Source organism: Eublepharis macularius, chromosome 3 (assembly GCF_028583425.1).
Source record: "Eublepharis macularius isolate TG4126 chromosome 3, MPM_Emac_v1.0, whole genome shotgun sequence".
Taxonomy (NCBI): Eukaryota; Metazoa; Chordata; class Lepidosauria; order Squamata; family Eublepharidae; genus Eublepharis; species Eublepharis macularius.
Window position 1 is genome coordinate 91,636,942 of NC_072792.1, and position 15,825 is coordinate 91,652,766.

General features: G+C 42.3%; 1 protein-coding gene across 2 annotated transcripts in view; it reads right to left on the minus strand.

Moving 5' to 3' along the window:
- Positions 1 to 611: 611 nt before the first annotated feature.
- LOC129326745 (interferon-induced GTP-binding protein Mx1-like) overlaps positions 612 to 15,825 on the minus strand; it is a 41,656-nt gene continuing 26,442 nt past the window's right edge. For both annotated transcript variants that reach the window (XM_054975056.1, XM_054975057.1), the window contains exons 8-14: positions 14,356 to 14,434; positions 11,922 to 12,044; positions 10,866 to 11,010; positions 8,813 to 8,971; positions 6,891 to 6,967; positions 3,742 to 3,957; positions 612 to 1,460 (exon numbers count right to left, since the gene is read on the minus strand). In XM_054975056.1, the coding sequence (XP_054831031.1) occupies positions 1,230 to 1,460; positions 3,742 to 3,957; positions 6,891 to 6,967; positions 8,813 to 8,971; positions 10,866 to 11,010; positions 11,922 to 12,044; positions 14,356 to 14,434 (1,030 nt within the window). In that variant the 3' untranslated portion in view covers positions 612 to 1,229. The remainder of the gene's footprint in view (positions 1,461 to 3,741; positions 3,958 to 6,890; positions 6,968 to 8,812; positions 8,972 to 10,865; positions 11,011 to 11,921; positions 12,045 to 14,355; positions 14,435 to 15,825) is intronic.

A 15,825-nucleotide genomic window follows, 5' to 3' on the forward strand; every position in this document is an offset into this window, starting at 1 on the left:
TTGTCGTCCTCTGCAGAGCACCCCATCCAAGTATCAACACTGTTTAGAGATTGGATGAGATTGGGCTATACCATGCTGCCTTCTCACCATATCTGCATATTTATCTGATGGTATATTTATGTGTCTTTTCTATTTAAAACATTTCTGTGCTATCTTTCCACCCAATTTAGGATCTCCAAAGTAGCAAATATTTCAAACATTAAAACATTTCAGACATTAAAAAGCATTAAAATACAAATACATATAAAATATTTAAAACAAACAAAACACACACAAATACAAAACAGGGAGGAAGGCTAATAGGGAGTTAGAGAGGGAACACCAAACCAAATGAAAAAAAGTTTCACCTGCTGTTGAAAGGTAACGATAGACCAGACAGATAAATCTCCCTGGGATGGAGTTCCAAAATTTCAGCGGCATGACTCAGAAAACTCTTTCTTGGATTGGTGGGTGGGACTGAGAATGCGCTAAGACAGCTGCGACTGACCCAAGGTTACCCGGCCGGCTTCAAGCAGAGAAGCAGGGAAATCAAACTCGGTTCTCTAGATTAGAGTCCTGCCACTCTTAACCACTACATTAGAGTAGCTCCAGAGATAAGCACAGCAATGAGATAAGCATAGCAATGACAGCTTTATTTTAAATGGTCAACCTTTTTTCTGCATCAGATTTGAAACTCTCAGCCTCCGAAATCTAAGAATTAATATATAGAAAAATGCAATGGGGGAAAAAAACCTTTAAAACACAATTATCAACTAAACCCCAAATTTTCTAAGAAAAAATTATAAGCTTTTTGTTCAATGTTTTGAAATTTGCCCTGTCTAGAACTGGTTCACTCTAAAGTCTTGCTGGAAAAATTTTAATTTTTTTTCTAGATGAAGAAACCAGCTTGGTCAAGATGACAACATGATACATAGCTTTGTAGTTCTTCTGTGCCCAACCAAAGGCCCATGGAGATGTCCTGCCAGATGAGGCGGCACAGGACAGTAGTGATTGGTGGGTGGGTCAGTTCTAAGATGCACAGAGGTCTCTTTCTCACCAGCTGAAGCTGCACATTACATACCGAAGGAGCAATCCTAAGCAGGCCTATTTTGAAGTAAGTTTCAGAATAAATGTAGTTTCAATACATTCTTATTAACATATATTAATGTGCATAACTTTGTATCTTCAACGTATTTAGTCAAGTATCACTACTGAAGGACAGATGGGAATAATACAGAAACACCTCTTGGTTAAATGGGGAATTTTGCTAAACGCTCTCGAGCTTTGGTGAGACGGCTTATCCTTTCCTTTAGAGCATTCCTCCTATTGGCAACATTGTTTTTCTCCTGAAGGAAAATGCTGAACTGATCTTTCATCTGTAAGAGCTGCAGCATTGCATCCTGCAACTTTTCAGCATAATCTTGGAGAATGTAGCCCTGAATGATCAGAGGAATTTGGGTACCAAGACGGTTTCCAGAACTCTGAAAAGAGAATTGAAAATAATTGTTTTGAGAATTGAAACAGAACCAACAAAACTAAAAAATGTAACAAATGGACTGCTTATCATTACAACAGGACATACATTTAAAGTTGGAGTCACAATGTTAGCTGGGAAGCTGAGTTTTAAAAGAGATTGGAAGGCTTTGTCAATTTCCCCTCTCTACAGATTGCTGCTCAGGTTTATTTCTTCCAGGCCTCTTAGAAGGGGAGGTGAAACTGACAGAGCCTTGGGAGGCAAAGAGGAAATTAATAAATCCTCTGAGCAACCATCTCCCTGGCTCTGTAGAGAGGGGAAATTAACAAAGCCTTCCAAACTCTTAAAACTCAAGCTTCCTGACTAACATTGTGACTTCCTTCACGTGCTCCTCGTGTAATTCATCTCTCGTATCTTGGCTCTCAGTCATTTTGTATATATCATTGAGAGAGACAATCTATCTCAGTCAGGCCTGAGCAAATCTATGTTTGTGTGGATGAGAAGAGAGTCCATTCTACTAGTGAAGATCAGTGTGGAAATTAGACTGTGCAACTGATTCTGTGAATATACCTTTTAGAAGAGATAATCTTTTGTAAAATCATCAAGCTTAAGAACTATTCTGAAACCAATATGCTTTATCAAAACTTTGCAACCATCATACTTATGTACTTATAAATAAGTTCTATGATGGTTGTTGTGGGTTTTCCGGGTTGTATTGCTGTGGTCTTGGCATTGTAGTTCCTGACGTTTCGCCAGCAGCTGTGGCTGGCATCTTCAGAGGTGTAGCACCAAAAGACAGAGATCTCTCAGTGTCACAGTGTGGAAAAGATGTTGGCAGGTCATTTATATCTACTCAGGAGGGGTGGGGTTGAGCTGAGTCATCCTGTAAGAGTTTCCCAGGGTGTGGAATGCTAATGGCGGGCGGCTTCACTGTATCCTGAGGAGGTTCTTTTGCATATGGATTGGTGCTTGATGTGCTAAAATCCGAAGAGCAGTCCGAAGAGCAATCAAACCCAGGATGAATCAAACAACCAAGGAAAAACAGTCTCCTACAGGAAAAGTGTTTTTGCCATATATCAAAGGAATTACTGATCAGATGGGAAAGCTTATGAAAAAGCATAACCTTCAAGCAGTATTCAGACCCACCCCAAAAATACAACAGATGCTACGATCAGCAAAAGACAATAGAGACCCCCTCACCTCTGCAGGAATATACCGTATACCCTGCAGCTGTGGACAAGTTTACATCGGGACCACAAAGCGTAGCATCCAGACAAGAATAAAAGAACATGAAAGACACTGCAGACTTGGACAACCGGAAAAATCAGCAGTGGCTGAACATAGCCTAACTCAAACAGGGCACAGTATCTTATTCCAGGACACCAAAATACTGGACAACACTTCCAACTACTTTGTCAAAGACTACACAGGGAAGCCATTGAAATTCACAAACATAAGCAAAACTTCAACAGGAAAGAAGAAACCTTAAGAATGAACAGAGCATGGTTTCCAGTTCTGAAAAACACCAGGCTAACAAAACACTCTATACCCGACAATAGCCCTGCAGAGAAGATTAGCACATCAAGCACCAATCCATATGCAAAAGAACCTCCGGCCGTGAAAGCCTTCGACAATACAATAAATTCTACTTTTAAGGAAAAAAGATCCTTTTCTACCTCACCACTAACCTCACACACCAACTGTTCTGTCAAACTACCATCTATAACAAGCTTTCTTGTATTACCAGTTAAACTGAGGAGGACTAAGGCAAAAACCTTTTGTGGCAGTGAAAACTTTTTGAGGGAGTCAGAGAGGCAGTAATATAAATGTCACACAAAGACAAAAGGGGTGGTGTTCGTGAGGTAAAAGCTTGGGTAAAGTGGTGAACAAATAAGCTCTGTGTGAGTGGAATTAAAAAGTGTGTTGGTTGTGACCAGAGCCTTCCTGAGGTATAAGTTTATGGTAAAGTAAGGAGCTGGATTAAAAGTCCAAAGGCAAAGGTTTAAAAACAAAAACAAACAGCAAATTATTACAACCTATTTTAAAAATATTGTAGATGACAAGAACATTAAAAAAAATTCTTAACAAGGAATAACTGAAAAATCAGAACTCAAACTTTATTATGAATTTATTTTCAAGCTGGGATGTCAGGAAAGATTTTTTAAAGGAAAAAATGCTCAAACTTTTGATCTGAATAACAGGATCTATTATATTTATCATTGTTTCTGGTCCCTGCATTTTACAGGTTGCAATTTTGTGAAAGAAAAACATACAAAGTTAAAACTCACTTTGAAGTAGGCATTCAAGTGGTAAGTCATTTGTTCCATGGAACATTGCTTTGCAGCAGTCAAAGCTGTAAAAGATACACTTTTTGTTCGAACATTGTTTAAATCTTCACTATAAATAGCGTCCTGGCAGTACACAACACGCTCCAGTTTAAATTGAGTGCTGATGATAGATTCTGCTTCCTCCTCTTGCTTCGTTTTTAGAACTTCAATATTACTCTATTGAAACAAAAGAAATTTGGGGGTTTGCCTGAGGCATGTTTAGAAAAAATGCAAGTTGCAGGATTTCTAAGCTTAAGGTAAATCTTAAACGTGAACATATGGAGTTGGTTCTCGGAGCAGAACTGTGCTCACATACCTGTGCTTGCAGAACTGAGCTTTCCCTCTCCCAAACCACTGTGCTTGTGACTCGCTGGACTCCTGACTGCTTTGTCAGAGTCCATAGTGAAGGGGAATTGGCAGAAATCACCTCCCTCCTTTTGCACAAGCAGAAAATGACTTACAACACAATCCTATAAACATTTTCTTGGAGACCCCTGAGGATTGCTATCTTAGGATTCAATCTAATAAGGCAGCCTGTCTGTCACAAGCTGCCTGTGGTCTGTCACAGTCCATCAGTCATGATATTTGGAGATCCTTTTAACAGGCGATACCAGGTAGGGGTGTGCTCTGAGAATAAATTCATAACAACTTCTATTAGCCTTTTGGGATAACATATAATCTAATTTTGTTAGATGTCAAGTTACCCTTTTAATTCATCTTTCTGTTCCAGGGCCTGGGACAGCTGATCCCCACATCCCAGCTGATCTCTTTTCAGGAGGCAGCGGCCATAAAAGAAGCCTGTGATGGAGACTTAGGCCGATTCCAGACGGGCACAAATAAAGCGAGTGCTTTCGCTTTTCCAGCGACCTCACTCGTAAAAACCCATAATGTCCCGTCCCTGCTTACCTCCGGTTCATGGCGCTGTGTTGCGCTCCAGAAGAAGACAGTGTGAACGCCGTATTGTGGGTTTGCACACTTCTGGACGCTTCATCGCCGTGGAGAGGCCCTCCCCTTTCCCTCCTTCCTTTGCCGGCCGGCCGGCAACAATATTCCCTTAATTTTTTTTTAAAACCAGGCGCCATTGTGCTGCGCAAATCGAACTGCGCAAATGTGCACAAATGCACAAAAGTTGACGCTGCGTATTCGCATACCTGCACATTTGCGCATTTGCACAAAACACGTAAAAAAATTTTTTAAAAAAAACTGAAATGTGAACCAATGAAGGCCCCCAACGTCAACTGTGACGGGGAGGAAACAACCAATCCCGGGTACCTCAGTTGGCCGTGCGAACATCCGGAAGCGGGATGGCATGGCACGCTGCGAGACAAAGCGGATGGAGACGAAAGTGAACGTGTGGCTGGTAAGCGATTATTTCCTCAGAAAAACCGCAATTTCTGGCCATCTGGAATCGTCCCTAGCCTTTTGGTCCAGTCATAAAAACCCGGATTCCATGGGCGCTTCATGGATTATGCGCCTAGGGGTTTATCTGACTATGGAGTCTGGGAAGTCTGGTCCTAACTTCGGGGGATACTCTCAGAGGAAGGTGTTTAAAAAGCTCTGCAGTCTTTTGTGTGGTGTGGTTCATCTTCAATAGAGAAAGGGGTGAGGTAGAGGCTTCTCTCTAACTGCAGGAGTCTCCAAGAAGTGCACCCATCCTAATAGATGCTAAGGTATCTTTGTAACTCTCAAGTGCTGTAGCTAGTGTGTGCGTGTCTCCAAAACGTCCTATTGTTAACAGATTTGCTCTGATCTTGCAAACTGTAGGCTTTAACTTCCTTTAATGAATCAAACCATCTTGTTTTGGGTCTTCCTCTTTTCACCGCAAGTCAGCTATGACTCGAGAGTACTCTCCATGACTTTTCCTACTGCCTTCAACCTTTCCTAGCATTGACTTTTCCAGAGAGCCTTCTCTTCTCATAATGTGACCAAAGTCCAATAGCCTCAGTTTTGAGAAGTCCTTCCACTAATAACAACTTTGGTTCCAGGGTGGTGGTGGTGGTAGGAGTGCCATTCCTCCACCCAGGGCAGGGGATCCCCTGCTCCCACCCCTCCCTCCCCCATGCCCACTTACTTGGCTGGCCGGGGACGCACTTCCCAGGGTGCCCCCTGGGTGGTGCAGCACGCTTCTGCCCCCCCCAGTGGCCCGAATTGCACCCCGCAGCAGGCCCGTTTCAAGCCTAATTGTACCCCTCAGTGAGCGTCTCGACCTGCGTCCTTTGACCCCACATGATGCCACTTCCCAGAAGTGACATCACGCAAGCTGGGAGCACGCACGCTGCGCACAAGGAAAGCATCTCAGGAAGCAGCAGGGTTAGTGCCAGGCTCCCAATCTCCCGGCATGGAAGTCAAGGGACTTGGTCAACCCTAGATGATTTTTTTCTAATTTTCACAATACCAGCTCAGGGCCGATTCCAGACGGCCCTCCCCATCCCGAAATGTCGTGCGTCATCGCAGGGAAAACGCAAAATATCGCGTTTTCCGCACAACGTTTCGGGACGGGGAGGGCCATCTGGAATCGGCCCAGGATTCAAAACTATGTAGGTTTTTAGGTTCCAGTTTTGGGACCATTATTTTCAATAATGGATCTATTTGAGGGTCTGGGGCAGCTGTTTATAAAGATAATGGTACCAAATTTGTACAGAACATTGTCCTCCCTCTAATATAAAGACCCCTCTAAGTTCCAAGCAAATTGAACAAAGGGGTTAAATTGTACAGACGCCTGAAGTAGGTGCCTCTCAGCTCAGGCATATTTCTCTCTACTGATTTCTATGGAGGGAGGAAATGGTGTCAAGCAGTGGCCTAGTGGGAGAGATGGCCCTCCTCCTCGTGCACACAGAAATGTAGGCAGGATCCAACCTGTTTGGAGGAGTAAACCCACTATGACCTCTCCCTGAAGCTCCCCTTTTTTTCCTGAAAGAGTTGACTGAAAGAAAATTGCCCTGCTGAGCTGTTGTTTTTTCAGTTGGTTGGCAACCCAAGATGCAATACTTCTACTCCTGGAAAACAAGTGCAGTTATAAAGCCAATCTTGATCTACTTGTGGATTTGTTGAGATTTCTTTTGTTATTTAGAAAAACCTTTTAATTCATGGTATGACAAACCGAATCTTACCTGAGCAGCTCTGAGAAGTTGGTAAAAATTATTGAATTGTTGGCTGGCAATGTGAATAAATGTTTCTCGTACAAGATCTAGAAAACGGGGAAATTTTCCAACATTAAGAGAACAACTGTACTTTCCTAGCAATTGACCAAAATAAGAATATTCTGTTCAAAAACTGGGAGGCTCCACATCAGGCTCAATGCCAAATCTTCCTTTTTGCTGCTCCACTAACCATACACTCATATTGGATTCATTGGAGAACTGAGCAACATGGGCTGGAGCAATTCCTACAAATATAATCAATCTACATTTATCTTCTCCTCTTCTCAGCTCTGCTACTTCATCTCTTGCTTTCTTCTCAGTTTGATTTGAGTAGATAGAATACAAAAAAAAAGTGTGTGTGTGGGGGGGGGGGGGGGGAATCACACTGAAATGTTTAACAAGATTTACCTCCTAGGAAGTGAAGCCTAGGATTGTTAGTAAGACATAGGAAGTGTACTGTTATCTTGTAGTGCAAGTATGAAAGGTGTTTTGTGAATGTATCTATATGCAAATGAATTAACTAATATTTCAGTTTATTGAACTGTCAACTAATCTTGTTCAGCTATACTATCAATAAATCAGTAGTCAAAAATTTGTACAAATACTACAAATTAATCAAGTTCTTTTAAAAACCAGGATCTACACTCAATGGCTACTTTAGAATAAAAAAAAAAGGGGGGGGAGTCTCTGTTTCAGTAAAGACACATTTCCAGCAAGAAACAAAGTAACCAAATTTTCTGTCAAATGGCCTTATGAAACATCCAAGAGAAGGCTGATGCTTTCTTTTCTAATTCCACTCTCATAGTTAGAAAATACGAGCGTGTGCACTGCAGACACTCATTCCTCAGCATTACAGGGTAGGGTTGCCAGTCCCCCACTGGGGGTGAGTGAGGGATCCCCTGTTCCTACCCTCCACCTCCGCTTACCTGGATGGTGGGGAAGGAACAGGCCTCATGGGTGTGCTTCTGGGTGGTACGGTGTGCTCCTGTGGGCCCAAAATAGCCCAGATTGGGCCCGAATCTGCCCGCTGCAACACGGAGTGCTCTCCCACGCCGCAGCAGTCCATTCCAGGCTGATTCAGGCCCAATCCGGGCTGAACTTGGCCCAATTCAGGCCAAATTGGGCCTGAAATAGGCCCCCCATGGAGCTCGGGAGGGCTCCTGGGGCGGCCACGGCCTGCTTGATGTCACTTCCCAGAAGTGCTGTCATTGTGCAGGCCTGGGGGCACACGCACAACTGAGCAACTCAGAAGGTAGGTGTTGGGGACCCTGCCTCCCGCTGGGAGTACAGGGGACCTGACAACCCTATTACAGGGATAAAATCAATCATTTTAAGGGGGCTGCTTATAGCAGCCCTCAAGAATTGCTGATGACAGAACATTGCTATGTGCTAAGGGAAACACTCTAATGTATTTAGGCATAGAGTAAAAAAATAATAACACAATTATAGAGAGTTCCACACATTTCCAGAGGAAATTTATATTGAAAGGAGAACAAAATGTGCATGCCATAGGGTATATATTTAGATAATGTGTATCACAAATTCTTTGACTACTTAATGAGATAATAATGCCAGAATGCGCAAATGAATTAAATCCTTAATGACTTGCATAAAGCAATTAATTTTTTAAAAATATCTTTGCATATAGAAAACTTCCTGCAAACAACATAAAACAATATTTTTCACTAACAACACTTACGTTAGTATTTTTGCAACATCTACAGTGACTACGTATTGGACTTTAAACAAGTTTGCTTTTTCTTCATGTTCTTTTAAACAGTCAACTTCCAGAAATTATACATTCTAGACTAAGTATATACTTACTCATGAAAAACCCTTTATATAACTTGGGTATTAGGAATAGGGCTCACATTTACAGCTGTAAAGCTTACCTGCAGCTTTCTTCATCATCTCAATAGCTGGTGATTTTAGCAGGGTAATTTGCTGTTTTACAATGGCCTCAAAGGTTTTGTAATTGATAAACCCAGGGAGTTCTTTACCACGATATTTATTTTCAAAGCCCCACACTTCTTCTTTCATAATATCTTTGACTGCAACATTAAAATAATTTTAAAATTATTCAAATTCTAACCCTGTGACGCCAGTCCAAATAACGTTAGTCACAGGGCTGCTAAATCTGAGTTGGGAAATTCCTGGAGATGGGGGGCAGAGTTTGTGGAGGGGAGGGAACTTGGCAGGATGTGATGCAATAAAGTCCATCTTCCAAAGCTGCCAGGGGAACTGATCTCTGTAGTATGCAGATCTGTAGTAATTCTGGGAGAATGCCAGCCTCCACTTCTTTCTGTCCCTCTGAAACTAATGTCGTACAAATCGTTGAATACATATGGGGCCATTAATACCTTTTACTCATCACGGCTAGAGAACTCAGACTACACAAATGGAGACTTTAGTGAAGGGGCTTTGTTGAAAGTGCACTTTGCATAAAAATTGAGCTCTTTGTGCAAACAACCCACTGGTGAGGCCACCAACATATTAGAATGATGCATTGCTGAAAGAATCCTTATAGGCACTCCATCCAAGCACTCTAGATCCAAACATACAACAAGAGCCTCAACTGTAATCCTGCAACTGGGGATGGTAAACAAAAACATTACACAGATAAGCAAGGAATGGATACCTGCAAAGGAGATGGAGACTATGCCTCAAATCAGGAGTTATCTACACCCCTTTGTTGTACCTGCTTCCCATCTATTCCCGTGCAAACAATCTTCATTAATTTAAGATAAGCAGGCCCCTGTGAGAGTCAAAAGAATCCCAGATGTACTGGGATTCTTTCCCAGTACATTTGATATGTGAGTCACTGCCTCAAGGATGGTGGCAGCATTCCCTTACATCCCGTTAGAGAGCAGCTTTGCCATTGGGACAGGGGCAGCAGAGGACCCCTGTATATCCTGCCCAGGAAGCTGGTGGACTCCATGGTTGCTACCTCAACCGTGGCAGCAGCTGAATTAGGCCCACCCCGTGGCAGCAGAGGGGGACTTTTGTCACTGGGAGGAAGGAGGTCTACATGTTAGTTGCATCAACTGTGGTGGCGGCGGCGGCAGCAGCATTCCCCCACCCCCTTCAGTGCATTCAGAGGCTGCTTTTAACGTAGTAACTATCTAAAGCAGTTGCTGACTGTTACTCATCTCTCTGTCTCTTTTCCACATACAAACAAGTAGTCTTCCAACCAGTGAAGATGGAAAGATTTTCCCCGCTCCTATGCAGACCAGAAACAAAGCCTACAAAACCAACCCAGTGTAAAGTTACAGGAATCCATGGGTGTAACTCTTTTTTATTTTTGTTGAACATTGCCACCTAGTGGTACGCAAGACAAAGCGTCAATCCTGTCAACTCTGGAGAAGGCTTTGAGGGATTTATAGGCAATTTGATGAGGGAGGGGCTTAGTTTTCCTAGCAGCAATAAGATGGTGGAAACACTCACAGAGAGGCCACAGTAAATTACAAACTGTTATTCAGGTGAGTAGGCTACACAGAGAAGAAAAAGAAAACTGCTTGGGAAAACTGGCAATGGCAAACAGAAATCCTACAGGGTTATACATGGAAGAGGTTAAAATTAAGTTACAAAGGCATTTTTGCGCTTGTCTACCTCAAGTAATTAATCAGATTTTCAACACATGCAACTCTATGAATTCAAGGAACATGGCTCACTCCAGAGTGCTTTCATGACCCAGAGTCAACCAGCCAGGACTATGACCTGACACAGTTGTAATACAGCTAGAAATAATCTGTGTCATCCAGAATCTATTCAAGAGCGAGAGGATTAAGTAACAGCTCCATGCCCATTCCCTTGGATTGTGCAACCGACCAAAGTTCAAGTGAGAGCACATCTGGGGTGGAGGGTCATCCTGACTACAAGGAGGCTCAGGAAGAAAGTAGGCATTTATCTGCAGAGCAAATTAAAATGTCTTGAAAATGGGTTTACCGTTTAGCGCATTGCTGTTAATCATTGTCTGCCACTCATTAAAAAGTTGCCGTATTTTTGTGAACAATCTTGGTTCTTTATTATTTATGAAAACTTCTTCGCCTTGCACTGCATTTGAAATGTTGTGGTTAAATAGCTTGATTTTCTGTAGGAACAAAATTATACAAGTATTTTAAGAAAATATCTGCACTGCATCTTTTGAAAACACTAAATACGATTCATTATGCAGGGGGAAAAATCAGTTTACAACCAAATGTAATTGTAACATTACATATCATAAGAAGATGGGATGAGGATTTTTTCCTGTTGAACACATTAGCCCCTATTTTACTATTGGTCTGGAAGGGAAAATTAAGCGGCTTATATGAAGACTTGGAAGAATATCGGGGGGGGGGGGGGGAGAGAACCCTTTCTTTTAGTGTACCATTTCTAGTGTAGCATTGTTTTGTGGTATATTGAAGAAAACCAAGTTTCTGTCCTCGTAGATGTTCAGAAATCCCCAAAGTTGTTTTTGCTGAACCTTCAATAAAGGATGTCAGTCCACTGAACTGAGTTCTACCACGAGAGAAAACAGTAAATTATATCTTCTGCTGATACTGAAGTTGACTGTAAATGTTTTTTCTTAAAAAGGCAGATGAGCCTATCTAGAGATGTAAAATTTCCAGAAGTTTTGAAGCCATAGTATAAAATGAGATTTCTCCATTTTTTTAGAAAAACTGAAATTTTGTGGGAAATTGAAATATATGCAATACTTACTTTCATATTATTTATAATTTATAACTCCTCATGAAAATCAAATATCCTTCTAGGTGCAGAAATGCACCTTGGATTTAAGAGCTGTATATATACAGCATGCTCACTGTGTTTAAAAGCATTTCACTCATTCTTAAAAAAGAAAATATTTCATACGAGTTTTTATCAGTACTCCCCAAAATTTCCAATTTTACCATCAGAAAAACTGACAGAAAAAAATGGAGGGAAATTCAAGCATTCTTAAAAAAAAAAAACCCTTGAAAATCCGTATTTATTAATTGTCCACCCCACACAGCTGCTTACTTGTATAAAGAAAATCATCTGCTCTTCCGTGGTCTCAGGCACACCTGGACCACATTCCTGTAGCTGGATATTGGCTCTCTCAAGTTTGCACTTTATTTGATTTTCTAACAATGGTAATGATTTCTGAAAGAAAAAATCAGCACAAAGGTAACGCTTCAATCTTAATCTCATGGAATAGATTAATACTTCAACACCTCTTATTAAACTGGGTGCAAGAATCATTTTTGTACCCTGAATTGTGTATCCAGAAGGGTGTAATACTATTTATTAGGACTGCATTGTAAATTACTTCAGTATTTATGTTACATAACAGGACAGATGCAATGTCTGTGCTGGATCCAGCGAAATGAGAGAGAGAGAGAGGGGGGGGGAGAGAGAGAGAGAGAGAGAGAGGGAGAGGGAGAGGGGAGAGGGAGAGGGGAGAGAGAGAGGGGAGAGAGAGAGAGAGAGAGAGAGAGAAAGGTGTAAACGAAACACCTATTGCAAGTTAAGGTATGATAATGAAAGTATGCAAATATTTAAGATTTATAAAGTTCCTTCATTTCAGTCTGAAGATTAGCATATAGGATGTGCATTTGGAAATTAATTAGTCAAAACAGGAACTCTGTTCTTTAATATGCAGAAGGATGACTAAAAATAAGGTCAGATATCTTCAGAAATGACCATTGTTCAGGCATCGTGCTGCCTTCTTTTCATAGCTGCCCAGGGGGCCTAAGCAAAAGTGGGTGTTCCTGTTTGCTTGCTATTCTGTCTTCTGCTTTGCCAGGGTTGCCAGGTCCCCTAACCCTTCCAGCAGGAGGGGAGGGGATCTGTCACGTACCTTTTCACCGCTTCCATCATGCTCTTCATGTGCGCAAAGTATGATGATGTCATTTCATTGTGCAGGCACAGGGGCACATGTGTACTTCACAGCAGGCTGATTGGGGACCCAAATTGACCCGATTCAGGCCATTTGGGGCCCAAATCAGCGGGGGAATGGGATCCCTATTTGTCACTGTCTGATAAGGCAAATCTTTTGCTCGCATTCTCAGAAGGCAGTTGGGAGAGGCAGAAGAGAGAAAGAAGCTACAATATAAATAAATACAGTTACTGAACAATAGAACAAACTAAGAATAGAGTTTTGGTGCAGGTAAATCCTGGAAGCTTCTGTACCAATATATTAATATAGCAATCAAGGTACCCGCAAGAACTTGTGGGAGGCATTTCATTTTCCCCATATCTGTTTCCCCCACTATTTCCTCTTTGCATTCCCTGAAAACTTGCATAGCCTGTCCCCCTTTCCTGCTTCCTTCTCTCCTTACCACCCACCTGCCAAGCTTCCTTTATCTTCCCATGTGCCTTCAAGTTTCCCTCCCTCCCTCCCCTTGGCAGCCTCTCCATGAGAAAAGTGACCAAGTTGTGTGGCAGCCAGCTTTGGGCTCCCACCCTCCCAGTCTATTTCTACCATCATTTTGCAGATCAGCTGATCATAGCCTCTATGGCGTGGTTTGGAAAAAGATATATTGACGACAAGTAGGGATCTGCAAAACTTGCAGGGGGTGAGAATCCCACCTTCTCTCCCTTGCTCACCAGGGCACCCACTTGCTGGTTCCTGCTCTTCCCCTGCTCATGTGCCTGCATTGCTGCCATCTCTGTAGCTCCAGAGGGGGGGCAGTGGTGGCTCCTGTTTCTACTCCTCCCCAGTTTCAACTCACACAGTGACAGGGGAGGTGCAATTGGTTCCCATTCCTCCTCCCCAGCCCTCCTCCTTCGTCCCTACCTGCCAGGAGTGTCCCACTGTCTTAGTCCCAGCTCTCCCTTATGGGAGACCTGTAAGACTCTTTGGGGGAGGTTTCTCATCTTCTCTTGCTTGCTGGCTCCTGCTGTTGCCCTCTTGCACAGCTGCTGCCTTTGCAGCTCCCGCGAGGTGCATTCTGTGGGAAGTGGTTCCCATTCCTACTCCTCTGCCACCTTCCCACCCATTGGGAGTTCCACCACTGCCTCCCCCAGCTCTTCCTCCCTTTCTCTCCCCCTCCCACTGCAGCACAGCTTTTACCTGCCTGGCTCAGGTGGTGGCAATGGTGACTGCTCTATCTCCTCCTGCACTTGGCAGGCATGGCCAGCCCTCCATCTGCTGCCTGTATGGTGAGGAGGGTGGACAAGGCAAGCCAACAAAGGCAAGTTCTTTGCACAAGCACAGACAGCATTCATCTTGGGCGGAGGGGAGGATTTAACCCCTCTCCATTTTTTGTTTCAAGTTTTCTGATTTTTCGGCAAACCTGGATCCCCCAAGTTTGCAGAGATGTCTGTTTTCTGTCTCCATGGCCCAGTCTGCAGGTTGACTATTAGATATATTGATGCTTTAACACTTTCTATGTTCCGTTTTTTGTCTTTCCGAGTGACATCCAGTTATTTCAAATCACAAAAAATAGCTCTTAAATTATAGCATTCTTACAGTAATATGTTCTATCAGCTCTTTTGTGAGTCTTTCTGCCAGAAGTGGGATGGTAGCTTTGCGTTCTTCCAGAAGAGGTCTGACAAGAAATAAACCATACAGTGAATAACTCTAAGGAACTAGACTGTGACTCCAAGGAACTAGAGTGATAAGTAACAGGCATTTCCCAGCTTTCTCTCACTTTATCAAACTCTCCCACTCAAAAATGACTATCAAGATGGTCAACACTGTGCCCAAAGTAGTCACAGATAGGCAGAAGGAGGGTCATATACTCCAGTCCCGTACCTCATATCCCAGAGAGCCCTATCCATGTATATGAGTACGTACTTCAGTTCTGACACACAACTGGGCTAAAAAAAGCCCAGCAATTGACATATTTGTTATAGTTATAACAAGGTATCTGCTAGTTTCTCTGAATTCTTTCCTTTCATTTAAAAAAGAAGGAATTCAGCTCTTTCTAGCTCTTTTTGTTGTAGAAGTATATGAGGAAAGGTATTTCTCTGTAATGAAAATGGCTAAAGACTTAACTTCTAAATAACGAAAGATGAGGATTCAGAGGAACTAGTAGGCAGATCATTATAATGTAACAACTCTATAGCAATATGTCAATTGCCAGTTTTTAAAGACTTGGAAGTTCCCACAGAGTAGAAGAAATTTGATTCATTTGAAATATGGTACTGGACAAGAGTTTTAAAGATACCATGGATGCCCAAAAAGACAAATAAGTAGGTACTAGATCTAATCAAGCTTGAATTCTCCCTAGAAGCTAAAATACAAGATAAAACGGAGGCTATTGTACTACCTTATGAGAAAATAAGATTCTCTGGAAAAGTCAATAATGCTAGGAATATTAGAAACTTGTCATGGATGCTTGCCATTGTTGTGTTCTGCATCTTATACTGAGAGTGATATAAGCATCCATGCCATCATTGTGTTCTGCGTCTTACACTAGATCTTATTCTTATACTGATATAATGCCAAAGTTAAATACTGTATTTTATGCATTTTATATAAGTCACCTGAGGGGGTAGGCTGCTAATACTAATTTCCAGAGGAGCCAGTGGCCCCTTTGTTATCTCTAAAAAATATGTGCTTTCTGAGTGTCCTTGGACTGGAGCTGCAGCTGTGTACTGAAATGTATCTTTTTCACAGGAGGGAATGATTCCACTCTGTGCTTTGTCTGTTCCCATGTAACTTTTTGGGTTTTCGCGCCTGAATGCAAATGGCTCAAAGGGAGGGAGAACATCCCCTATAATCAGTAGTCCTATTGTTTGAATAATCACTTCTGCCAACTTCTACCTAAGAGTGTATACCTGAACTGAATAGATCTCTGAATAAAGTTTCTTCAACCAGTGCACCTGAATGCTTGCTGTGAGATGCTTGGGGGTCTAACTGCCAGGGACTGCCATCCTAGGACTGACAAAACTAATACAAAAGAGGAAGGCTTGAAACAAGATGGCTTGACTCAAT